The sequence below is a fragment of the Strix uralensis genome, chromosome 3 (genome assembly GCF_047716275.1).
Source record: "Strix uralensis isolate ZFMK-TIS-50842 chromosome 3, bStrUra1, whole genome shotgun sequence".
NCBI lineage: Eukaryota > Metazoa > Chordata > Aves > Strigiformes > Strigidae > Strix > Strix uralensis.
This window is the reverse complement of record NC_133974.1, coordinates 50,327-76,828: the sequence shown is the minus strand read 5'-3', so window position 1 is coordinate 76,828 and position 26,502 is coordinate 50,327. Positions and strand designations below refer to the sequence as shown.

The following is a 26,502-nucleotide window of genomic DNA, read 5'->3' as shown; positions in this document are numbered from 1 at the left end:
AAATTTTTACGATGAGGGTGGTGAGACACTGCAGTGGGTTGCCCAGAGCAGCTGTGGATGCCCCGTCATTGGAAGCGTTCCAGGTCAGGCTGGACGGGGCTTTGAGCAACCTGATCTGGTGAGAGATGTCCCTTCCTGTGGAAGGGGGGTGGACTAAATCATCTTTAAAGGTCTCTTCCAACCCAAACCATTCTATGATTCTATAGGGTAGAATTTTGACCTGGATTTGCAAAATGTTAGGCTAACTGAACTCTTAACAATGAATTGAACCGTTAGACTCATGGATGCCTGAACAGTAAATCTTAGCACAGTAGGCTGTAGCACAATTAGCTGGTTTTATGTTATTTATAGCCCTCGATATACACGATGTTGTGAGTTCCCCAATTAAAATACCTTCCCTGAGGCTAAATTTTGCCATGTGCTCAGAGCAGCAGAGCACAGCTGCAGTCACACTGGGCAGCCTGCTCAGTCCATCCACAGCAGGATGCAGGTGCTCCTGAACAGACCACAAGGACTGTGCTGCTGCAGCGCTGCCACCGCCTCTTACCAGCCTGAGCCAGTCCCACAAATCATCTGCTCTAACACTGATGGAGTATGAATGCACTGTTGGATAACGATCTTATGTGGGGGAATATGTTGTTGATGTAACTTTACAAAATCCAGGTGGTCATAAAGTATCCGTGTCTAGAAACAGGTCTGGTTAGTAACTCACAAATGACAGTAAATAGGACTCCAGACTGAAATCCACTAAGAAAAACCTCCTTTAATTCATAGGTTTATTGTGCTGTCCATCTATTGGGTGGGAAGGTAGTAAACACGTGTGGTCAAAGTACAGCTGTGTAGAGTGGAGTACTGAGGAGAAGTGGCGCAGACAACAGCACCAGTGCATGCAGGACAAGCGAGTGGGCAGGCTGGGGTGTGCTGTGCAAGTAGGGATGGTACCAAGAACACTACACACCAAATAGACAAGAAACCACATTCTCGCACTGGTGACATTTTATTTTGTCGTCTTCTGATCTCGCCCCTCTTACTGTAAACCTGATTCACCTGCACAGAAGTCCACATATTTCTACTTTCAGTGCAGCCCCAGTGAGAGCTGGTTCAAGAGGCAGCATAACTCCGCCCGTAACTCACAACGGAGCCACCACACGGGTGTCAATCCCCATGGGACAGGCCATGCTCAGCTGGGGTCTGCTTTGCTTGTCATATGGGAGAGGCAGTTCTTGAGCACACGCTGACCACACCGCGCTTCCCACCGTCAGGGCCAGCATGATTATTCTGGCAATAACACACAATGTATAATCCCGCCTGTTCACCAGGCACTGCAATGGCTGCCCTGTGAATTTCAGCACCAGCAACGCTAGTAGGCAGTGAAAATTCATGGGGAAGTAACATGGAGCAGGCTGCCTGTCTTTTTGCCTGCAAAACTGCAAGGAAAAGGTCAAATTTCACAACTTCCTGGTACGGTGGGTCTTTGGGTAACAGAAATTCTGGAGAACCCGTTCTCTGAAAGACAGAGTAGGACTGTCTGTGCTGCTGCTGCCTACCAGCCTCTATGACATCTGCTGCATTCACAGAGCACGGGAAGATATTCCCTGTGATCCAGAGTTCATGCCAACAGCACGTGACTTAATAATGAACCCTCTTTTAACCTCTTCCACACAGGGAAGCCACTGCTAATATACCTCATTCACACAAAGGAAGCAGTATTGAAAAGAAAGGTGATATAAGACAACAAATGTGGCATCTACAGTGCAGAAAAAAAGGACACTAGGGGAGCATGGGCATGACAAAGAACACCACACTGGCGAGGCAGCTCAGCGGAGCCCGGGTTTCAGCATCAGCAAGACTGCTACTGCAGCGACGCACCGTCTTGCAGTAGGTTTGTTTCCTAGGGGAGTCTGAAACAAGCGTCTTCAGAGGGCCCACGAAGGCCGCCTTATTACATTGGTTACTGGGGGTCTATGAAAGGCCAGTGGATCTCCAAAAGGCTGAAGGGTAATTATTCCTCACTGGACTGGAAGACCCTCTACATTCAATGCCCAGTGTTACAGAAGAGACGCCGGGGAATACCGGGTTCTGACGAGGGTAATGACGATGCCCCATCACGTCCAAGCAGACCAAAGCTCACGCGCTACTGTCTGGTGCTGAGCCTAAACATCAGCGTATGGAAACGGTGCCTCGTGCAACAGACTGCAGCACAGGCTAGAAGGTATCTGCTCTTCTGTGGCAGCACTGCTGACAACAGACAGGACAGTTACAGGGCAAGCTAAAGCCTTTGTGTTCTGCACAGCACTGCTTAGTTTGTGAGCATCCTGTGCAAGAAAGGATCCCCCCCCTTAAGAGACCTAAACACTGTGCTAGTCAGTCCCTTACAGGGAGAACTGCTAAAAAAGAACCCTGATCTCATCCATCAGAGGAAGATGACAAAACAGACAGCTGCTGTACAGGAAACCACTCAACAAGCAACTAACATGACTGAAACTGAGACTGTAACCAGAGCAGGAACTACACTGCTAGTGCCACTGTCCAAGGGATCTACACCAGGAGAGGCAGGCTCTGTACCACAGCTTTGGCTTGAAGTCTCTCACAACTGACCAGAGGCAACAGTTTCAAAATCAAGGTCACTGAGTAGCGTGAAGTCACAGTCCCAAAGACATTCAGTTGCTTATATTAGTGCTGTGGGTTATGAGCCTGACAGAAGTGGGGCTTGTAACTGAAAAGCTTTAGGATTACTCCTCTTCTTCTGGGGATTTACTTCCGGCCTCGCTTGTGGCTGGTTTTTGGAAATTCGGCTCTCTGTGCAACTTGGGGCTCCCCCTCCTCACTACTCGCACTCTCATTGTCCACCCGCTGTGGACGACCTCTCTTACTTCTTCTCATTTTTTCAACTCCAGCAGTGGGGAGCTTCTTGGCAGTCAAGGTCCCAGTTCTCTTCTTTTTGCCCCGGGTCAAAGGTCGTTTCTTCCGTTGCTTCCTCTGCTCTTCTCTTTGGCGGATTTTCATTAGCTTCTCAAAGCTTTTGGTGGTAGTTGTGTTCACATCAAACCAGTCCTGGAGGGTTTAGAAGACAACAGGTTGGTACTGATGGTGGAAATACCATATAAAGCCTATCAGGGCTTATAATAAAGCTGCTTTGTGGGACAAGGGCTTCCTGAAATGTGATATCTGGAAAGGCAGCTGCCTAACAAAGCTGTGTTCTTCAGTGTTCCTCCTCAGGTTTCACTCTGTCTCAGAGGATGCAGATTTGATTTGGCAGTTGCCTGGCTAAAGGCATGGGAAATGCTGAAGAGCTGACCTGAGCAGCAGCAGCAGCTTGGGACAAGGCATGACACAACACAACACTTGCTCCCCAGACCAACGCATAAGACTAGCTCCGTTTAAAACAACTCAAAGGCCACTCGAGTCTAGGACCCTGTTCCCAACAGCGAGCAAGTCAAAAATAACACAGGGCAAGCATTCAGCATTTCCTTCCCAAGACACCCTCCCCACCTCCAACAGCCTGGGGTTTGAGGACTTCCATTCCGCCTGCCTTACCTCAGCATGCACAGAGTTGATGTGATACTTGACCCCACTCTCTGAAATGAACTCCTTCTCACACAGGAGACACTTGTATTTACCAGCCACAAAGTCTCCCTGGCACCAAAACAAAAAAATCCATCATCAATTGCTGCCTAGAAGGCTGATACACCTCTATATTCTATCTGAATCTTGCTCGGATATAACCCAGCAGTAGAAACTCTTACTCGTACCAGACGATGCTTCAGCTACAGAAGCACTGACATTACTGACCAGTTATGCCCACAAAGCATAAGACTGCTCTGTGAGATGTTACAGGGTCTCCAGCACCGTACCTGGAAAAAACGCTCTTGTAGCTGTGAATCTACAGGAGGGCAGTTTCACTAAAATGCATGCCATTAGGATGCTGCCTCCTTGCCTCAAGCAGTGTTTGCAGTGGCAACCCCGTGAGCACACAGGGAAGCACTCAGCTGTGAGGAACTCAGAGTAGCAAATGGCAGGACAACAGCTTGAACGAGGAGGGAGCTGAGGGACAGGGACAGTTAGGCTACTGGTGTAAAAGATAGTGAGTAGAGGAAGGCTACCAACCAAGGTACACGTGCCGAGGTGAGACTTGAGTCCTGAGACGCTGCCATATACAGATTCACAACCCTGAAACAGTAAAAGAAGTGCATGTCAGCAAAACTCTAGTAAATCACTTCTTCCTGCACAAGAGTCTTATTCTCTGGAAGACAATTGCAAAAGGGATAAGAGAGGTAGAGGGAGGGAGATACTGAGTCCTCCAGAGCCAGAAAGCTGCTGGCAAAAAGACTGTTAAGAGACTTAAGCTTTCAGTAGGTTAGATATTTCCAGGTTTTGAGCACATTTAGACATAATAAAGAGACTCCTGTCACAGTTACATTCACCCTCTATCAAAACCCTGAGTAAAATGATAAGGGTTTGCATTTTGCCTAAAGTGCAGCAGAGATTAATTTCAAACAAAGCACAGGGGCAAGTACAAGACACTTCAACCTCTCCCACCCTGCTGGTGTGTCTAGTGGCACAGAGCAGAAGTGCTGCCCCCGACATCGATGCTCTCAGTTACGGGGCAGCTCTATGGGCCTTACCCCACATGGAGCTTTAGGCATCAGCCTTGGGACACTAGACCATGCTCAGCTCACAGCCCCAGCCCTGAAACAGGAGGCGGGTACAAGACATGCGTCTGGGTTACTGGCCGGTGAAACAGGGCAGCTGCTTTCTGGGGTCAGCTCCATAGGCAACATTATGTTGCAATTCTTACACTTGGAAATGACGCGTGGGGCAGGGCAGGGGGAAGGCATTGTCTCTGTACCAAACCCAGGTGGAAGCTGCCACTGAGCTGTGGCTGTCTGGCAGTGGGCGTCACATCTACCATCACTTCCACCAGTGGGGCCGTTCCTTCTCGCTGGATCCGGCTGGTGACGGCTGCGTGGGACTGTAAGGAACTGAAGTGCATGTGCGCAGGCAGCCCTAGACCGGCACGGCAGCGCCACGCCTGAGTCTCCTGTAGCCCTTTTCCAGCTTTCAAAAGAAAACTTAAGTGCTGTGCCAGACAAAGTCCCTCTACTTTTACACTTCCATCTCTACTCCTCCCTTCTTTTATAATTAGATTTAATACACCTACTAGACAGGCAGGGGACTGTCATTTTCCCACTGCTCAGAGCCCTGACAGACCAGCTCCTGGCAGCCTGTGAGAGCTGTGCCAGCCCGACAGCCAGCGACTGGCTCTGAAACAGACAAACACATCCCCAGAGGATCATCCCAGGGCAACAGTCCAAAGAGGGTCTTGGTCACACTGACCAACCACACTGAGATGGAGAACTTGTCTCCCACAGAGAGACAAACTGCAGTTTCAAGGTTGTGGAAAGCTGCTGGCTCATACAGACCTGAGATCCGTCCCCTTTGAGGCTTCAGAAACACTCAAGGATTACCTGATTTGGACAGTGGACTCTTCGGTACATCTTTATCTCCGTTTTCCATTTGCACAGCACATCTTGACTAAATGTGGGCAGTCCAGGACGAGTATATTTTAGCTGAGATAAGGAGACAGAATTAAAAGCTGGAAGCAATGTTGGTTGCACATAGTGCCAAGTATGTCCCTTTCTCTCCCAGGTTGTGAGACAGAAGTACTATTTCTTCTCCTGCTCTAACAGCCAAACTCTCAATAACCAATCTTTTCCTATCTCAGTGACTCTCTACAAACATAACTGAATCTGGAAAACCCCCACAGTACCAGAATCCAAAATTTCCCATAACTTGGACTACAATTCTTCTAAATGTACTTACCCCATTGAAATCATAAATCATCCTTTTCCCTTGGGTTTCCCTTGCAGCCTAAAAGATGCTCTTGGAAACTCCAAAGCCTGAAAAACTGTGAAATATCACTGCATGGCAGCAGTGACCTGCAGCCTATGACTTCTGAGCAACATGCGGCCTATAACTGTCTTCATTACTTGTGCCCACTGAAAATTACAGCAATAGGACTTGAAAATCATTATAGCCTGCCTGGGTAAAAATACTTCCACCGCAGCAATTGCTACTGTAGCAATACTGCAATCTAAGACGAGAGAGAGCAAAACCTGATCCTTCCCACAAGACATAACTTCTTCAGTATTGCTCTCCATGGCCACTAACCACTGGCAACACTGAGCAGATCCCAGTGCAAGACTCCTCTGGTGTGAAGAAAGACTCAAACCCTACATAACATCAAGGCCTTGTACCTTGCGGTCATCTGGAATCAAGTCCTGCAGGACTTTTCTCTTGGGCCACTCTTTGGCCAGCTCTTCTCCAGCTAGCTCATGGAGATAGTAGATCGCCACCTTTGCAGATCTCCTCTGAACTCTGCCTGTGCTGTTTGACTCCCGTTTTATTTCCTTCAGGCTCTCTGTTCTTCTCTCCTCATGGAGGAAAGTGACCTGCAATGGAGGTCAAAAAAGGGTGAGCCCCCTTCACTGGTTCCTATTTCAGTTACACTAAATACGGTGAAAAATACGCTGCCAAATCCCTTACAAAAATGCTGCTGCAGCTGTGGTTCACTCTCACAGACACGGGACAGAAGTGCATCCCGCCAGTGAGACAGACCCCCACATCTGATCTGGGGGATCATGGCAGAAAGGCTCAGGCAGAGAGTTTCATACAGCCACCTCTTGAAAGGGCATCATATGACTTGCTGTAAAACCCTCATGGACAAGCATGGTACTGCCTGTTCTGTTCCAATGTTGGGTCTTTTAAGAGCAAAGAAAAGCATCATTCTTCCATGGAGCAAAAGTCAGGCTGGGGAAAGTTTACTGCTGCCATGGTGATTTACTATTAAAAACTTCATCCTAGTCACAGAACAGCAACAGCTGCTGCTAGAAGGAAAGCATCAAGGACAGAATACTCCAGAGAGACAGAAAAATGCAGATTTGCTACCCCCAATTACCCACCCAAGTAGCAAGCAAAAGCCTACATGTGTCTCAAGTCTGAATGGCTCAAGTACCACCGCACTATCTGGTAACTATGGCAATTTGCACTTACCGGCCCATGTTTAGATCGGAGGTGGTAGACAAGTCCTGCCTTCGATTTGTATGCTTTCCCACAGTGATGGCACTTCATAGCCATTTTCTCCAGCTCAGAAGCAGCCTTCCCACATTTTTTAACATGATATAGGTATCCCATTATGCTAGTGAAGCTGCCTGTGCAGCCCTGTCAATGCAGAAGAAAAATGTGTAAAAGAAGAATGCTCTCCAAGTGATCACAACACCACTGTCTATAGAATCCACTGTTTGCTGACCAAGTGCTATCACTTTTCCTGCCAGACCAGAGACAATCAGGTAGTAAACTTTAATGTTAGTCTATTCAGATAGACAAAATCTGGGACAAAGAATTGGCTGCAACTGGGAGAAATTGTTTCTTAGAACTTCTTTGTAGCTAGTGGACAACAGAAAATTTCAATATATGGAACGAAGAAGCAAGATGTTAAATGAGGATGCACAAAATGGAAAGATACTCAGATACAAATGGAGGAGTTGGGCAGAAAAAGAGGAAGGTTTTATACTTGGTTGGCTGGTCAAACTGTCAAGAATGCAGCAATATTAGGGTGATAGTAAATAAAACTTTCAGCTATGCCTAGGATACAGCTGTTGTCTCATGCTGCAGTGGAGGACAACAAAAACTCCAGTGGTTCCTGTGGATGTCACTTACTAGAGTATCTCCTAATCCTGAATCCAGTGATCAACTTGACACTGAGCTTGGAAACAGGACAAATCAAAACTTGCATCAGCAAGTTTTTAGTGTACCCATCTGCCCTACATCCCCTTCTCTAGCTGTGGCCAATCTCAGTATTTTCAAAAACCACAGACAAACTCACACAGTTAGCACAAAAACATCTTCCCAGCTATCACAGAGAGCAGAAGTGCACATTAAAAAAATATTTTTGGTGCATACAAGAAACAATCCAGTGTCCCCTCGATTCCCCTTGAAGACACCAACACATCAAATACTCAAAGAGCTCTAGCTGACCTTGCTTGAGCACAGGGGTTGAACTAGATGGCCTCAGAAGTTCCCTTCCAGCCTTAACAGCTGCGTAATTCTCTGAATAGTTTATAATACTGTTGCAAGGGAAAATGGCCATCCTTTAACTTCTTCCTCCTTGACATCTTCCACTGAATGCACTTATAAAGTCATATCTTTGCTGCATCTACATTTACACATCTAGTTTAGAGAAGTCATTAAAAAAAATTTAATCAAAAACAAAAACTCCATTTCAATCACCCTAGTTATCCTCTCTAAGAGTTCAAATGGGGATCAGAGAGCAACCGAATGTGGACTCCCTTCTACTGTAAGCAAGAGAATGTCACCTAACAAGTTGTGTGTGAAGCCCTGAAACTTCTGGTTGAGCTAGTTAGTGTTCACCAGATTCCTACTTTATTTAGTCATGAGGTTCTAACCAAGTATCAGTTATTCCAAAATTCATTCTCTATGCTCAGTGCTTCACAGGTGTTTAGAGGGAATTCTCCAGGCATCCTGCTGCCTTCCAGGCAACACAGCATCCCACCAAAGTCCCTCAAGAGACTACTAGAATTGAAGGGGGAAGGGGATAACGTCAGGCTGGCCTGTGACAAGCCATGGGACAACACGCCAAGGTTTGAGGGTCAGGGTGCCAGCAAGGGCCCTCAGCCTGTTGCTCTGAGATGTGCTGGGTACCCTGGAGCACACTCCAGTCTTACAGAGATAAGCCAGGGGCTCCTGAGGTAATAGGAGCCAACAGGGAAACACCAGTGAAATACCTCAAAGGAATTAAGGTGTGTTCCCCTAAAAAGGTGACATGGCCGACAGCCCAGCTGAAGTGCCCAGTGCACACAGCATGGGTAACAACCAGGAGGAGCTGGAAGCCACCATGCTGCTAGAGAGCCACGACCTAGCTGACACTACTGAAACGTGGTGGGATGAATCCCATGACTGGAGTGCTGCTGTCCAGGGCTAGAGAGGCTCAGAAGGGACGGGCAAGGAAGGATCCCCTGCATCAAGAAAAGGACAGAATGGGAAGAGCTGTCTGAAGAATAACCACAAGCAGGCTGAAAGCTTATTGGTAAGAATTAGAGAGCGAGACAACAAAGGGAACCTTGTGGTTGGCGTTTCGCACAGGCCGCTCCACCAAGGGGAGCCTGCTGACGGAGGCTTGGTGCTCCAGCTGCAGGAGGCATCGCCCTCACGCGCGCCCATCCTGCCAGGGGACTCCAACCACCCCAACATCCTCTGCAAAAATAGCAGGGAGAGCTGTGGGCAACCCAGGAGACTCCCGGAGCACACTGAGGATAAATTCTGAGGCCAGGTAACGGACACCCCTCCCAGAGGGGATGTGACACTTGTTGGTCACCAAGGCAAGAGACCTCATCAGAGACATCACGCTGGAGGCAGCCAGGGCTGCAGTCATCATGCACTGGTGGAGTCTGCGGTCCTGAGGGATATGGTACAGGCAAAGAGAACAGTCAGGACCCTGAATTGTAGAAAGCAAACTTGCAGCTGTTCAAGGAGGTAGTCAACAAGACCCCCTGGGAAACTGCCCTCAGGGATAAGGGAGCAGAACAGAGCTGGCAGGTCTTTAAGGACGCTTTCCACAGAGCACAAAAGGTCTCAGTCCCCATGTGTAAGAGATCAGGAAAGGAAGGCAAGAGGCTGGCATGGCTGAGTTGAGACCTGCCAGTCAAACTGAAGGGCAAGAAGGAAATGCACAGGCAGTGGCAGCAGGGACAGGTGTCCTGGGAAGAGTATAGAGACACTGCCCAGTTGTGTAGGGATGGGGTCAGGAAGGCCAAGGCACTGCTGGAGCTGAACTTGGCAAGGGATGCAAAGAATAATAAGAAAGGCTACTATGTCAGCCAGAAAAGGAAGGTCAAAGCAAGCATACGTCCCCGACAAACACAACTGGCAAACTGGTAACAGACAAGGAGAGGCTGAAGTACTCAACAACTCTTTTGCCTCAGTCATCATTGTCGATCTCTCTTCCCACACCTCTCAATTGGATGGACCTCAAGGCAAGGACTGGGGGAGCAAAGTCACTCTCACTGCAAGAGAAGATCAGGTTCGTGACCACCTGAGGAACCTGAACATACCTAAGTCTGTGGGACCTGACAAGATAACATCCCAGAGTCCTGGGGGAATTGGCTGATGTAGTTGCTTCCATGATATCTGAAAAATCATGGGAGTCAGGTGAAGTCCTCAGAGACTGGAAAAAGGGAAACATTGGACCCATTTTAAAAAAAGGTAGAAAGGAGGACCCCGGGAACTACCAACCTGTTAGCCTCACCTCTGTGCCTGGGAAGATCACGGAGTAGACCCTCCTAGAAGCTGTGCTAAGGCACATGGCAGACAGGGAGATGATTTGAGACAGCCAGTGTGGCTTCACCAAGGGCAAGTCTTGCCTGACCAGCCTAGCGGCCTTCTAGGATGGAGTGACTGCATCAGCAGGCAAGGGAAAAGCTATGGATGTCATCCATGTGGACTTCTGTAAGGCCTCTGACACAGTCCCCCACAACATCCTTCTCTCTAAATTGGAGAGAGATGGATCTGATGGGTGGACTGTCTGGTGGATGAGGAATTGGTTGAATGGTCACATCCAGAGAGCAGTGGTCAACAGTTCGAGGTCTGGAGGGAGATCGGTGACAAGTGGTGTCCCTCGAGGGTCTGTACTGGGGCCAGGACTGTTTAGTATCTTCATCAAAAACACAGACAGTGGGATCGAGTGCACCCTCAGCACATTTGCAGATGACACCAAGCTGAGTGGGGCGGCTGGCACAACTGAGGGACAGGATGCTGTGCAGAAGGACCTGGACAAGCTTGAGAAGTGGGCCAGTGTGAACCTCATGAGGTTCATTCAACAAAGCCAAGTGCAAGGTCCTGCACATGGGTCAGGGCAACCCCCAGTATCAACACAGGCTGGAGGCTGAAGGGAGCAGCCCCAAGGAGAAGGACTTGGAAGTACTGGTGGATGAAAAAAGCTGGACATGAGCCAGCAATGCACACTCGCAGCCCAGAAAGCCACCCGTGTGCTGGGCTGCACCCAGAGCAGTGTGAGCAGCAGGGTGAGGGGGGGGATTCTCCCCCTCTGCTCTGCTCTGGTGACAGCCCACCTGGAGCATTGTGCTTAGCTCTGGAGTCCTCAGTACAGGAAAGACATGGAGCAGGCCCAGAGGCGGCCACAAAAATGACCAGAGGGCTGGAACACCTCTGCTATGAGGACAGGCTGAGAGGGTTGGGGCTGTTCAGCCTGGAGAAGAGAAGGCTCCGGGGAGACCTTATTGCGGCCTTTCAACACTTAAAGGGTGCTTACAAGAAAGATGGGAACAGACTTTTTAAAAGGGCCTGCTGCAATAGGACAAGGGGTAATGGTTTTAAACTAAAAGAGGGTAGATTCAGACTAGATATAAGAAAGAAATTTTTTACAATGAGGGTGGTGAAACACTGGCACAGGTTTCCCAGAGAGGCTGCAGACGCCCTGCCCCTGGAGACATTCAGGGTCAGGCTGGACGGGGCTCTGAGCAGCCTGATCTAGCTGAAGATGTCCCTGCTCATTGCAGGGGGGTTGGACTACATCACCTTTAAAGGTCCCTTCCAACCCAACCCATTCTATGATTCTATGATACTCTGTCTTAAAAGCATAGCTAGGATCTTGAAATAAATCCAACTTTGGCCAGCACCAAAGCATAGCCAGCAGAACTCTCATAATACTCTACATTCATGCATCCACTGCCGTTTAATTCAGGATCCTTAGGACAATGCAGCTTACCTCCCTCATACACTTTAGTTTTCCCATACGCTTCAGAACCTTCCGAAGGCGGTCTCGCTCGAGCTGTTCATCCAATTCTCCTCCCTCCTTCACTACTGGCTAGAGCACAGCAGAAAGATGAAAGAAAAACACAGCACGCTCAGCATTTACAGTTCTTCTCATAGGGAATTCACTACTCAACACACTGCTGAAGGAAAGCTTCTAAATCTCTACAACTTTGTGATTTTATAGAAGTATATCTAATACAACGATCACTGTCTATATCCCAGAACAACTGTATTACCTTTAAAAGGAGTAAACTGCCTAAAACCCACTTTGCAGATAAGAGTTCTAACATTTAGATAGCTAGCTATGAACAAAACCTTGATAAGAAATGGTCCCAAACTATAGCTGCTGAGAAGACAAGGGTATGTATTTCCAAAATTACTTTTCTCCCCTTCTGCCTGTGGAAAGTACTTACTCATCTCTGTCACGCATCTTCAACATTTACTGGATTTTCACTTAGTCTAACTAAAGCTAAGCAGACTAACTGCCTGTAACGGTTATTCATCTATGCTAAACTACAGCTCAAGTTCTTCTCTATTCTCTCTGTCGTGGTTATTGTATGTTATTCCTACACTACTTTACAGTAATATTACACCTAGATTGAATAAGAAGTTAGAACGGAGTGACAGACCTATTCCTCAGGGCCAGAACATGATCCCTGGCCTATTTCATTTACTAGTACAGCTGTAGGTTCAGAAACCACAGTACTGGGAACTCTGTGAAAAATAACAGTAATGAACTATCTAAACCTTATCCAAACTTCTGAATAACCTTTTCAAAAGTTCTAATTCTTCACAACTACAACAGGAGACATTGCCTTCTTTAAAGTAATAGCAAAGAGGAAAAGCAGATTGTAGCATTAATAACTTTACAGTAAATAGAGACAAGAACTAAACTGTTGCTTCTGCTTTTTTACCTTTGAACTTGTGAAGAACTGAAATCTAGTCTGCCCTGGGTGTAGAAAAAAATCCAACTTTCTAGCAAAGGACTAAAAGCTGCAGCCTAATGAGCAATCTTTTTTTTTTTTCCCTGATTGAGAATGCTTTTTATGTGTGACATATAACCAGCTTTAACAGAAGTTCATCCCCTCTTTCTAAGATGTAGCACACCTACCATCTCTGGTAACATTCTACTGGTTTTTCAGACATCAAATCTCACAGGAAAAATAATAGGTAGACAAGATTTCAACAGCTACAACATTTGAAAACACACACCGTGTTCTGCTTCCATGTTCATCAGGGAAGGAACAAAAGACTGTCTTGCCTGTAGGATTTTTAGATGCACAGCAGCTGTGTTACCTGATTGTTATGGTCTGCCATGACATGGTATTTCATCCCTCCTAAAGACTTCAGCTGCTTCCCACAGTGATGGCATGTGAACATTTCCTAGAAATAAATGAGGACATGGTGTGTGTAACTAAATTAACCAAAGCAGTGGGAATCGAGCCAGAAAGCAGAACATCTTATTTGGGCCTGGTAACTGCTCATTAAGAACAGAAGAGATTTTACGGAGCCTAAAATTTAGGGGAACAATGAAATAGCTACACCTTTGTTCGCTACCCCAAACCTCCAGCAAAAGACTAAGCAATAAGCACCAAGCGCAGCCTCTTACAGATGATAAAGGGCTCTTTATACATATGTATAAAAGACATGATGATGGAACTGGTTTTAAATGTGCAAGCATTTCTATCAGTAAGCTGAAGATGAATAAAGAAAACATTGCTCACCTCTCATGTTCTTACCTGCCTGCAATTCACCATATGTTTCTTTAGTCCTTCTACAGTCTTTCTCACCACAGCTCGGCATGTTGGACAGGTCACTCGGCCTTTGTCCTGAATTTCCAAAGACCATTGCTCTTCCATGCTACCTGTCAAAACAAAAGGTTTGGAATAGAACTGCAAACACAGTATCTTTTTTTTTTTTTCTTCAATGTGCACAATGAATCCTAGAAGGAAACAGGTCACACGCTACCAAACTCATGTCCAGCAACACTTCAATAGGTTTAGCTCATTTGCAGCTTTAAATGTGTCATGTGACAAGGCACACATCGCTCCTTTTGGGAGACCATTTTATAAGAACTCTTTAATCCTACCACCCCCTTGCGAGGAGCGTTCTTCCACCTCTTCAGTAGAGGTTTTTCCTTTGTTCATTATTATTACACGATTGCTTCAGCATGCAGAGTAAACTTTTCTTTTGACAAAATGGTTTTCACAGTAAAAACAGTCACAGATGTGACTGAACAGTTTCAGACAAAGTCCACAGTTCAGTTCTGCTAACCAAATCTTTAGAACTCCACTTACGTTAGCCAGCAGCTTTGGCACTGGAAGAGAACAGAGCTGCACCACCAGGCCAAGTTATTCAACAGCCAAGGAAAAATACCCTGTGTGGCACAGTTTCCAGTTCCCAGCCTCTTTTTGAAATGCCAAGCAAAAGCTTGGCATAACCCACAAGGATTATAAATAACTGAAATGGGTTCTGGGAAGAAAGTGGTTTAGCAGCCACCTGACTGAATTACTATCATTAAAAGATCTAAAGGCTTTCCTCTCTGCCCAGTAATAACAGCAGGGGCTGTCCCTCCCTAGGTGGCTTGGGGAAAAGTCTGAATCAAACAGCACTTGGCAGAACACTGGGTTATTTAACAAGTGCTGTGAGCTACACATACCAAGTCATTCCACTTGCTGAGTCAAGGCTAATGTTATTTTTCTAGGATAGACTGCTTGGCTCTCTGGCTACCTGCCGCCAGGTGATCTGGCAGCAGCAGCTACAGAGTTTTTCCTGCAAACATACACTGCCAAGTAAGAAAGTATAAATATTTTTATGAGTTTTATAGTGAAACTATTTTAACGGGCTTTTCCTCAGTTCAAAAAGTGATCACCCCTTTGCTGTTCCATTATGCAGTGGTAAAACCACGTGGAACTGCACTATTAGGCAGTATGCAGTCCCTCCAGTCTTGCTCTGCAGTACTGACACAGTGCCAGAAGGACAGCAGCCAGTTCTTCCTTGTCAACCATAAAGTGAGCAAGAAAATGGAAACACCAGAAACACAGCTGTTGCTCAGATTCAAATCCTAGAATCACATTTATCTTTTAGCTGCTCTATAAAGAATTCTGAGCAACTGCTTCTTCTTCTTCTTACCTGTGCCATAGGTTTCTGGTTCTTTCTGAACACAGTGGCCTTTCGTTTTGGAGTTTTGTTGTGTTCCAGCTTGCTGTCTTTTTCCTGTTATAACACAAACAAGAAAGACCAGAAGACTTTATTCTGCGAGCCTTGTTACAAAAAAGCAGAGATTTTTTGCTAGGAGGCTGCTATTTAGTCTGCAGTCTCAAAGTTACTCAACTCAGAAATGTTTGATGCTTTTGTTTTAAAAGGAATGTCAAGATTATATTCTCTACTCCCTTTTAAAATCCATAGCCATTCACAGCTGCAGGCATTAGTCCCATCCAGATATTTGTAATCTGTACGGTTGTTTATACACAAAGCTCAGAGGGAGGAACTCTTCACACTGAAATACCCTGTTCACAGCACAGCTGAGCCAATCTAAGGACTTGTTGAAAGGGACAGTTCCATTCCTCTACTCATTCCTGTTTTCTTTAGACTAAACAACTCTTATTGTTTCAGTATTTTCTCATGGCTTATGCTTTTTGCTCTCTTCAGTTGGTCCACACATTTCCTGAACTGCAGTGCCCACTGCTGGAAACAGCGCTCCAAGTGTGACCCTGCATTAGAGCAAAATAATTACTTCACATGTCTGAAAGTCTACGTTCCTGCTCAAATACCTCAGTATAACATTTGCCTTTTTTCAAAACAAGTATGACACTGTTAGTCCCTATTCAGCTTTTGATCTGTTAGAAATCTCAAATCCTCTTCTGAAGAACTGACACCTAGGTTGTTCTTTGTCTTTCAGCTGTGCTAATATTTCTTCCTAACTACAGTATCTTCCATTTTACACACTATATTCCATTCTATTTTTTAAACTGTTTCTCTAACATCAAGACCACTTTCAATTTTAGCCTTTTCTCCAACACACTTGCCATGTCTTTCAGCTTTGTGCTCTCTATGTACTTCCAAGTCCTTGGTGACAAAAACAGTAGTTAAAATTGAATCTAGGACAGATTGTGGACCACCATTCTACACTTTTGTTCTATTTCACAGAAATCACAGAAACATTAAGGTTGGAAGGGACCTGCTGAGCTCACCTAAACCAACCCCAGTGTTCAAGCAGGGTCAGCTAGAGTAGGTTGCTGAAGAACGTGTCCAGTCAAGTTTTGAGTATCTCCACTGATGGAGACTCCACAACCTCTTTGGGCAACCTGTGCCAGGGTTTGATCACTCTCGCAGTAAAAAAGTATATTCTTGTCTTTAGATAGAATTTTGTATGTTTTAAATTGTGCCCACTGCCTCTTGTCCTGTCAGTGAGCACTACAGAGAAGAGTCTGGCTCCCCGTTCCTCATTCCCTCCCATCAAGTATTTATACACACTGATAAGATTCCTCCTGAGCCTTCTCTTTTCCAGACTGAGAAGTCACAGCTCTCTCAGCCTGTCCTCACAGGAAAGATATTCCAGTCCCTCAGTCATCTTTGCAGCCCTGCACTAGACTCTCTCAGCATGTCCGTGTCTCTCTTGTACTGGGGAGCCCAGAACTGGACACAGTACTCCAGGTGTGGCCTCACCAGTGCTGAGCAGAAGGAAGGATGACCCCCTCGACCTGCTGGCAATACTCTTCCTAATGTAGCCCAGAATGCTGTCGGCTGCCTTTGTCACAGGAGCGTGTTGCCAGCTCGTGGTCAGCTTGCTGTCCCTCCAGGACCCCAAGGTCCCTGTCCGCAGAGCTGGTTTCCAGACAGTTAGCCCCCAGCATATGCCAGTATGTGGGGTTATTCCTGCCCAGCCACAGGACTTTACAGTTCTCCTTGGTGAGCCTCGAGAAGTTCCGCTCTGCTTAATTCTCCAGCCTGTCCTGGTCCCTGTGAATGGCAGCACACCTCTGCTGTACCACCACTCCTCCCAGCTTTGTACCATCTCTGTACTTGCTGGGGGTGCACACTGTCTCATTTCCAGGTCATTAATGAAAATGTTGAACAGTACTGGCCCCAGTATTTACCCCTGGGGTAAATATCACTAATCCTGTGCCTCCAACTAGACTTTGTACTACTGAATACAACCCTCTGAGCTTGGATGTTCAGCTGGTTTTCAATCCACTGTGCTGTTCATTTATCTAACCTGTACTTTGTCAGCTCATCTACAAGTCGTGGGAAACAGCACCACAAGCCTTACTAAAGTTGAGGTGAACAACATCCACTGCTCTCCCCTCATCCACCAAGCTAGTGACCTCATTATAGAAGGTTGATTAAGCATGACTTGCCCTTCGTGAATCCATGCTGACTACTCCCAATCACCATCTTCTCCTTCACATTTGGAAATGCTTTCCAGGAGGACTCCCTCCATCACCTTCCCAGTGACTGACGTGAGGCTAATCAGCCTGTAGTTCCCTGGATCTTCCTTCTTTTTGTCCCTGAAGACAGGATTGATATTTGCTCTCTTTCAGTCTTCAGGAACCTTTCCCAGTCACCACGACCTTTCAAAGACAATCAGGAGTGGCTCCACAATGACATCAGCCAGCTCTCTCAGCACCCAGTGCAACCCGTCAGGCCTCTTGGGACTCAGATTCATAGAATTGTTCAGCTCCGAAAAGACCTTTAAGATCATGGAGTACAACCATTAACCCAGCACTGCCAAGGCCACCACTAAACCATGTCCCAAAGCGCCACATCTATATGTCTTTTAAATACCTCCAAGGATGGTGACTCAACCACTTCCCTAGGCAGCCTGTTCCAGTGCTTGACAAGCCTTTCAGCGAAGAAATTTTTCCTAAAATCCAATCTAAACTTTCCCTGGTGCAACTCAAGGCCACTTCCTCTTGTTCTAACACTTGTTACTTGGGAGAAGTGACTGACCCCCACCTTGCTACAACCTTCTTTCAGGTAGCTGTAGGGAGTGGCAAGGTCTCCCCTGAGCTTCCTTTTCTCCAGGCTAAACCACCCCAGTTCCCTCAGCTGCTCCTCACAGGATTTGTGCTCCAGACCCTTCACCAGCCTTGCTGCCCTTCTTCAGACACGCTCCAGCACTTTCTTGTCTTTCTTGTAGTGAGGGGCCCAAAACTGAACCCAGTGTTCGAGGTGCGGCCTCACCAGTGCCGAGCAGAGGGGGACGATCCCTTCTCTGTCCCTGCTGGCCACACTGTTTCTGATACAAGCCAAGATGCCAGTGGCCTTCTTAGCCACCTGGGCATGCTGCCGGCTCATATTCAGCTGCTGTTGACCAACGTCCCCCCACAGGTCCTTGGTCCCTTCCCACTGGGCAGCTTTCCAGCCACTCTGCCCCAAGCCTGTGACGTTGTGTGGGGTTGTTGTGACCCAAGTGCAGGACCCAGCACTGAGCCTTGTTGAACCTCATACAATTGGCCTCAGCCCATCAATCAGCCTGCCCAGACGCCTCTGTAGAGCCTTCCTACCCTCAAGCAGATCAACACTCCTGCCCAGCTTGGCATTGTCTGCAAACTTACTGAGGGTGCACTTGATCCCCTTGTCCAGATAGTTGACAAAGATCAAACAGAACAGGCCCCACTACTGAGCACTGGGGAACACCACTTGTGACCAGTTGCTAACTGGACTTATCTCCATTCCCCAGAACTCTTTGGGCCCAGCCATCCAGCCATTTTTTTTTTTACCCAGCAAAGTGTACACCTGTCCAAGCCATAAGCAGCCAGTTTCTCCGGGGGAATGTTGTGGGTGTCAAAGGCTTTACTAACATCTAGGTAGACAACATCCACAGCCTTTCCCTCATCCACTAAGCGGGTCACCTTGTCATAGAAGGAGATCAGGTTAGTCAAGCAGGGCCTGCCTTTCATAAACCCGCTGACTGGGCCTGATCACCTGGTTGTCCTGTACAGGCCACGCGATAGCACTCAGAATGAGCTGCTCCATAACCTTCCCCGGCACCAAGGTCAGACTGAGAGGCCCATAGTTCCGCAGATCCTCCTTACGGCCCTTCTTGTATATGGGCGACACATTTACTAACCTGCAGTCAACTGGGACTTCCCCAGTTAGCCAGAACTGCTGATAAATGGTTAGATATGTCCAGTTTAAGTGCCCTAACCTCATCCTCCTTCACTGAGTGTAAGGCTTCCTTGCTCCACTTGACCTCTGGTCTCAGGCATCTGGGATTCCTGCAGGAATCCTTCAACTGATAAGACTGAGGCATAGGAAGCACTGAGTACCTCAGCCTTTTCCATGTCATTTGTCACCAGTTCCCCTGTTCAGCAGCGTACTCAATGCTTTCCCTAGTCTTCTCTTTGCTTTTCATGCACTTGTAGAATCCTTTCCTGTTGCCTTTCACATCCCTTCCCAGATTCAACTCCGGGTTGGCCTTGGCTTTCCTAACCTCATCCTTGCAAGACTGGACAGCAAATGTATACTTTTCCTGTGTCACCTGCTCCTACTTACACCACTTTTGCACCTAACCACTGATTAACAGCCCTTTGAAGGCATGAAAGACCTATGGTGTCAAGCATTTCTCCCCTCTGTCTCTGTGGTAAAAGAAAATTAAAGTGGTTGGATTTGATTTCTCCTTAACAAACCCATATTGCTGTTATTATCTACTCATTAATGTTTAAAAGTAATATGTCTAATTATTTAGTCCAGAATCTTTTTGGGAACTGAAATGAAGCAGACTAACCTATACTTCCCCTATTTCCTTTCCTTCCTCCCTTTGTTGGACTTTCAAGAGACTGAAATTAGAACAATCATCTCCACTGTAAAACAGAAACTAGTCAACAATCTCCTGTAACAAAATATCCAGAATCAGAAATACGGTTGGAAGACAACAGAGGATAGCATCTGGGCAGAGAGAATTCTGAAGTACCTGGAGACTTGTAATTAGGAAGTACAAGTTATTCGTATTACCTGAAATCTTCTGCTTCTTCTTGGGAGAGTCTTTAAGATCTTCGCCATCCCCTTGCTCAGATTTCCTCTTGCCTTTCAATAGCACTTCTCCTGCTAATGAGTAAGAACAGAAATGCTTCAGTCACATTATTCAGTCTGGATAACAGCTTTGAGTCTGCTGCTGCCTCAGCTTATCCTTGTATTCACTACTTAAAGTAGTTTTTGTAAGGCAGCTGGACACCAGTGAGCTAGACACAGCCTTCTGACTCAGTAACATTTAGGCACTCCACAGCCTGCAATCCTCTGACACAGAAGAGATGGAAGAAACAGTGCCACAGCACGGTCTGGGAAAATAATACTACTCAGGAAGAGAGCCAGAAGGTGCTAAGTTATGTCATCAAAAGCTCGTCTGCACGCACACAAAAAGAAGCACAGAGAAACAACGGTAGGTGGGGAAACCTAAATAATATCCTGCCTCCCCTCCCTATTTCCAGGCCTATCAACGGCTTATCTCAATGAACACAGAGAAGTACAGAAGCACAATGGCAGGCAGGGGAACACAAATTACGGACTCAAAGAAACAGACACCTTCCTCCCAGGTCTGTCCCAGGATGAGTCAATGGGAACCCTCTCTGGAGCACCCTTTGGAAGGAGGAAGGGGGGCAGTGGTGAGAAGGGGGAGTGTGGTGTTAATGCCCAGAGTTATGTGACACGTGGGATGGTAACACAGAACAATTCAGGATGACACAAGACTGGGATGCTTAGCAGTTGTATCAAAGGAAGGGAAAGGGAGAGAATTAGCTGATTTGGGGAGGATCAAGTGTAGGAAAAGAGAGGTGTAAGAGGATAAAAAGGGCCACTTGCCTGTAAACAAGGTGGTTGGTCAGTACACAAATCTGGTCACGCCTGACACCAAATCAGAGGGACCAGGGGAGGGCAGAGTCTGTGAGTGTGAGCCTGTCTGCAAGGTCTACATCAGCAACTGGCATGGCTCTGCAGGCCTTGGGCCAGTACGTCCACGTACCAGCAACTGAGGAGACAGGGATCCAAAGGCCAGATACCGAGTGGGCGGAGAGTTTGAGTGCAGATACAGGAGAGATACACACTGCACACATGTGTGCACACACAAACATACACATACATACATACGTACTTCTTTTAGATATACTTTTTATATACGCTGCTTTTCTCTCACTCACACATCTTCATCCTGATCAGCCAGAGCGGGAAAAAGGACGAAGGCTGTTGGTGCTGTTTGTGTGAGCGCTGAGCACACCTTTGTGTTGATCTGTGTGGCTGGCTGTGTATGCATCTTGTATGTATGTGTTTATACCTACAGGAATACAGCTTAGTCTCGCTACTGCTTGGACCTGGGGGTGTGGAGCTGCAGCAACCTTGCTTCTGCCAAGCTACCAGATTTGGCTCTCCCCACAACAGGATGGAATATAGATTACGACTTAAGAGATAAGAAGAAAGTGCATTAAAGAAGAGCAAAGTTTTGGCTCTCCACCACATGACAAGTTTGGAAAACAGCTCCTAGACTGGGAAACCTGAATGTTCCTACAAAAACATAAGACCCAAACCACTCCAAATCAGAAAATCGTAAGTGACAGAAGTGAGAAAATAAAAGAAATAAAACCATCCTTAAAAAATAAAATCTACCAACCACAAAAGCTGCATCCAATCCAGAATACTGCTGAACGGTCCCTTTTTCTACATCTTTAGTGTTCTTTGTTCTATTTTTAAAGCTCTCAAAGCATATTCCTGATACGACTGGCAGAATCCTTACACATATGTCTTCTACAGATAAAACTGAGCTCAGTCACAGAATCATTAATTTTAATAGACAAGCCACTCAGAAGGAACCACGTAACATCACAGAATTTCACCTATGTTTCTGCAGTGGAGGAAGTTTATTTCTCCTAATACATGCGCAGCATTACCAAGCTTGTAATTTGTGGCTGAACTGCAGCATGTCTTTCAGAAGTCATCTAATCTCTCATAAAAGAACCAGAGAGAAATACAGTTTTTCATCCAGCCAGAAGTGATGAGTACCTTTTTTTTCTGAAGATTTGTTAATACTGTTTTTCATCCCTCTCATTTCCAACCAGTAAGCAGGCCTGCGAATGCTCCGTTTGCTTCTGGACTCTGCACTTCCGTTCACTCGACCTTTCGGTGAGGCAGAAGAAATGTTGCTGTCTGTCTCATCATAGTTACTGTTCAGTCCTAGGACAGTAGTTTCCACCTCCTCAAATTGCTTAGACCTGGAAAACATCAAGTTGAAATAAATCCTTATGTATATGTACGTATACAGACACACACAACAACAATAACTTGACAGACAACATCCCTTTGATCTTCCCAAGTAGACTAAAAATTCATCTCTCAGTTCACTGAATCTCCTGACTTCTGTGAACTGAAAAGTGCCAGAAAGATAAAACATCCTGAATGTTATTTTTCAGTCCATCTTTTAGAGAATGATATTAGAAAGTTACTCGAGAAGAACAGAAAAAAATATTCAACCTACCTCAAACCTTCAACTTAAGAAGCAGGCACAACTTAATCTCAATTTAAAAATATACATTTATCCTTAAACAACCTATGTGGAATATAAGAATTCTTCTGCAGCCCATCATTACAAAAGAGATCTTTTGCATGCCTCAAAGGGCAAGATCTTCTACAGTATTTATTCTGAGAGTCAGAGCTGACACTACACAATTAAAAGACTTAACGCTAATAAGAATTTTAACCAGCAAGGCTTTCAGCAATGAAGACAGCCTTACAGTATATCCTACAAATCACACTACATTAAGATGGATTTAGACTAGCCAGCAGCACTGATTTTTCTTCCTAGAGTTCAACGGGAACTTTGCTTCACTATTCTCAAATACTTCTCACAGCCCTGAAATGAGTGGACATTTAAACTATTGCACATGACAGCAAAATGGTTAGGTGTCAAAGAAACACACAGTATCTATTCTCTGGGCAAACCCCATTAATGTAAGAGGAAAGAACAGAAAACAGAAACACTTTTCAACATATCCCTTTGCTACTACAATTCACAAACTGAAATAAGTAGATCGCTGGCATGATGACTGTGATGGCCATCTCAGCAACACTCCCCACACCCAGAGCTGTGGAGCTCACATGTTTTAACACATCAATCCAGAAATTAATCAGTGGGGGACACGGATGGTACCAGGTCAGATCAGTATATACTATGTTTAAGAAGGTATTGCAGAAGGGTGGGGAGAGGAATTCTCAAACTAAAGCCTTTCAGTTGCAATCACACCAAAGCACACAGGTTTTAGTACACCATTTGGTCTCGAACATAAAATACTTACCTTCCCAGTGTTAAAATCCTTTTAAAAACAATAAATGAAAGCTAATATGGCTTGAATTATCAGAAAAGCACTTTTCCTTCAAACCAATAAGCAAAGTCAGTTGAGACTCTCATCACACAAACCAAAATCGTCGCAGCTCTTAAAATTCAGAATATTATGTAAAGACCAGATATGGTTTTCCTATAGGAATCTCTCCCCTTTTTCCTTGCCCTCAGTCCAACTAGACAAGAAACATTCACATACTTTTTGGTTCCCAGAGACCTCTTGACCTTCTGTTGTCTGTGATGTCCAGGCCTGGTGTCCTAACAAAGCAGAACAAGTCACATTAGCAGCATAATTCTTCTTCTTTTTGCATGCTTCACTTTTCAGTTAAACAGAGTCACCTGCACTTTGAAGATGAGCATGCCATCCTCTGAAAAGGAAACCACTGGTTTCTGCAACAAGGAGGTGTTTAACCTTTTCAAGTCCAGCTGAATTAGAACTGGAACCAAAATAGGGATGAGCCCCCCTACACTCCCCATACGAAAGCCAGTCATTGCCCTTGCACTAGGGCACGATGGAGTGTTCTTTGTCTCCAATTCCTTCAGTGCCTTCTGACTAGACTTTACCACACCATTACAAATATTTTAGATCCTAACTTACTAGTTTTTACAATGTACTTATTTTTTTCTTAATGAAACAGTTCTTGCATTTACCATGCCGATAATGTTCTCTAGTCTCTTTTACGTCCTCTTTTAATTTCTTATCTCAATTACTTCATCATACTCCCATCAGCTGCCCAGATGTTCACTTTATCTACATCACAGAAGTCTTATCATTTAACAAAGATTTTTTGTCACTTGTTGCTTCTTATGCTCCTGTAAGACATGTAATTTAACAGATACCATTGACATTCCCAAGTCAGTATAAACAACTCATTTGCTGTATGTTGTTGGTGGCATGTGGACAATCACTTATCACCTTCTTCCAAACACTAATAAAGACTCTATGTTGCTCTTCATTAGGAAACCCAGGACAAAAATCTTGATTATACAGACTAGAAAACAAAAATCATTGCTCAGTAGAAGTATATGCAATACCAAAACTCTAACCTAGGAACAGAGAGAGTATTTTGCCATGTACAAGAACTGGCTAAGAAACTGGAAAAAAAAGAAGAAAAGAAAGAATATGGATAAATTACCTATCTTCTTTATAGAAAAATGTAATACACATTATCAACTGGACCATGCTATGAAGTGTTTCAGTTATTAAAAACAAATGCTACCATTATCTGAAAAACAGCAAACAGGGATATGACAGAATTTGAAGAAGTCATAAAAATGTGATGACTTGTGAGAAGGAGATGCTGAGAAACTTCAGATGCTGTATCAAAACTAGGGAATAGGCAGCTTCAAGGCAAATTAAATTCAACATAAAGGAAAAAATGCAGTGGAAAAAAATTAACTTCAATCTGTCTTTTATGCTCTTCCCTTCTAATTTATGCATAGGAACAGGCAGTAGTTCACCAAGCAGCAGGCACCGAGATCAACTCGATGAATTCTTAAACAGTGACTATGGGCTGTCAGACCCTCCAGCCCCTGTCTCCTCTGGTGGAAAGGTCAGGGAAGCAGCACGAGAGAAATTCACAAGTGCTCCATCAATGACTTCACAATCATATCTTGTCTCCTTTGGAAAAGTCAATTGAATGTTTGTTTGTATCACTTTGATACGATTTACACGCATCTAGTAGTGCGAACAGCAGTGTTTTGGAAACCCCCACATCAGAGACCTAGAGAAACCTCACTGAGGAGCAGCTAGAAAAAGTTAGGCTTGTGAAGTCACAACAATAAAAATGAACAGGCAGGCACAGTCTGCTGCAGTCAACTGCCCTAATCTACCATTAGAAGAACCTAGATGACGGACAAACATGGCACATGTTTAAAGTTTTATTTTTTTTAGAACTAAAAAATTTTGCATTAAAGTGAAGATTAGTATGAAGAATTTAGGTCACAGTTAAGGATCTGCAATAAAAAAAAAGAGAGTACATATGATCTGCCTAGCCTTCCTTTCTGAGAAGTTGATAGCAGCAATTATGAAGGAAACATCTAGAGAAACTGGTGTTCAAGTTTTGAGTGTTTTTTATTTATACAGTGTACTTTCCAGTCAGAAAACAGAGACCCAACGTATGTAGGAACACCCAAGCGCTGGGCATACGGAAGACAAAAAAGTCAACTTCCTTGCACCTTGTGTTAGAAGAAGAGAAACAGCAGCCTAAAGCCTGAAAACATGAAGAAGCTTAATTTGTGAGTGGGCCATTTCTGCAACTCCCTATGGACTTTCTGCGGGACGTTTCCATGCCCTGGAACACGGCCTGCTGCTGGAGACAGGCTGCTCCACAACCTCTCTGGGAAGATGACGTTTAAGCCCAGCACAGAAACTCTCACCAAGTCAGAGGACCGATGCAGTAACTGCAGCGAGTCCATCCCACAGCGCCTGGACAGGCCTTGGTGGCAGCACCAAGTTTCGGCGCTGCCGTGACTGTCCCTGTCCCAGGGGAAACCCTCAGGGCCTGGGGCAGGCGTGATGGCCCAGCACCTTGGGGAACTCCCTGGTTCAGTCCCCTTTTCCACTTCTACCTGCACACTTACCAGAGAATCACAGAGCGGTTTGGGTAGGAAGGGACCTCAAAGCCCACCCAGTGCCACGCCCTGCCCCGGGCAGGGACACCTTCCACTAGCCCAGGTTGCCCAAAGCCCCGTCCAACCTGGCCTTGAACCCTTCCAGGGACGCGGCTGCCACAGCCTCTCCGGGCGGCCTCTCTCGGTGCCTCCCCACCCCTCGCCCGCCGACCGCCATCTCCCGCAATGAAAACTTCCCGGACAAAGCGCACGGCCGGCGCCGGGAGCCGGGCCGCGCCCGACCCCTCCGGGCCCTCCGCCGAGCAGAACCGGGCCCGCCGCTCCGCGGGCTCAGCGCCGGTGGGCGCCAGGTCGTCAAGCGGAAAGCGGCCGTTTCCGCCGCCGCGGGTCCCGCCCGCCGCCCGTCCGCGCGGAGACACGGCCCAGCCTTCGGGCGGCGGCAGACAGAGCAGGGCGGCCCACCGGGCCAAAGCCGCGCCGGGCCCCCGCTCCGGCCAGCCCCGAGCCCAGCGAGGCCCTCGGGGAGAAGCACAAGTCCCGCCGCGGCTGCTCCGGTGGCGCCGGCCCGCTCCCGCCGGCCCGACGGCCGAGCGCCCCCCGGGGCGGCACCGGCTGGGAGGCCCCGGACACTCACCGAGCCACCGCCGCCGCCCCGCATGGTGCCGCCGCCGCCACGTCAGCGCGCGCCCCGCCGCCCGCGCGGCCGCGCGGCCCCGCCCCCCCGCTTCCGGCCGCCCCCGCGCGGCGGCGGC

General features: G+C 46.5%; 1 protein-coding gene across 2 annotated transcripts; it reads right to left on the bottom strand.

Moving 5' to 3' along the window:
• Positions 1–743: 743 nt before the first annotated feature.
• Positions 744–26,452, bottom strand: ZNF512 (zinc finger protein 512). 2 transcript variants are annotated; one of them, XM_074861109.1, is made up of 14 exons: positions 26,385–26,452; positions 23,376–23,434; positions 21,844–22,052; positions 19,810–19,902; positions 14,983–15,066; positions 13,590–13,714; positions 13,147–13,233; positions 11,804–11,902; positions 7,054–7,221; positions 6,258–6,452; positions 5,469–5,570; positions 4,108–4,170; positions 3,538–3,636; positions 744–3,054 (listed from the first exon to the last, which is right to left on the bottom strand). In XM_074861109.1, the coding sequence occupies exons 1-14, from the start codon at positions 26,406–26,408 to the stop codon at positions 2,755–2,757; spliced, it is 1,707 nt and encodes a 568-aa protein (XP_074717210.1). In that variant the 5' UTR covers positions 26,409–26,452; the 3' UTR covers positions 744–2,754. The 2 variants fall into 2 exon arrangements, with proteins under 2 accessions (XP_074717210.1, XP_074717211.1); XM_074861110.1 differs by lacking the exon at positions 26,385–26,452 and adding an exon at positions 23,828–24,219.
• Positions 26,453–26,502: the final 50 nt, after the last annotated feature.

What these genes read in the sequence shown, in the direction of transcription:
- ZNF512 (XM_074861109.1), bottom strand. Translation starts at nt 26,408, where the DNA reads ATGCGGGGCGGCGGCGGTGGCTCG. An exon ending in AGGTCTCTGGGAACCAAAAA is followed by an intron (nt 22,053 to 23,375) that starts GTATGTGAATGT and finishes GATGTTTTCCAG; the next exon opens with GTCTAAGCAATTTGAGGAGG. An exon ending in ACCTCGGCACGTGTACCTTG is followed by an intron (nt 3,637 to 4,107) that starts GTTGGTAGCCTT and finishes TTTTGGTGCCAG; the next exon opens with GGAGACTTTGTGGCTGGTAA.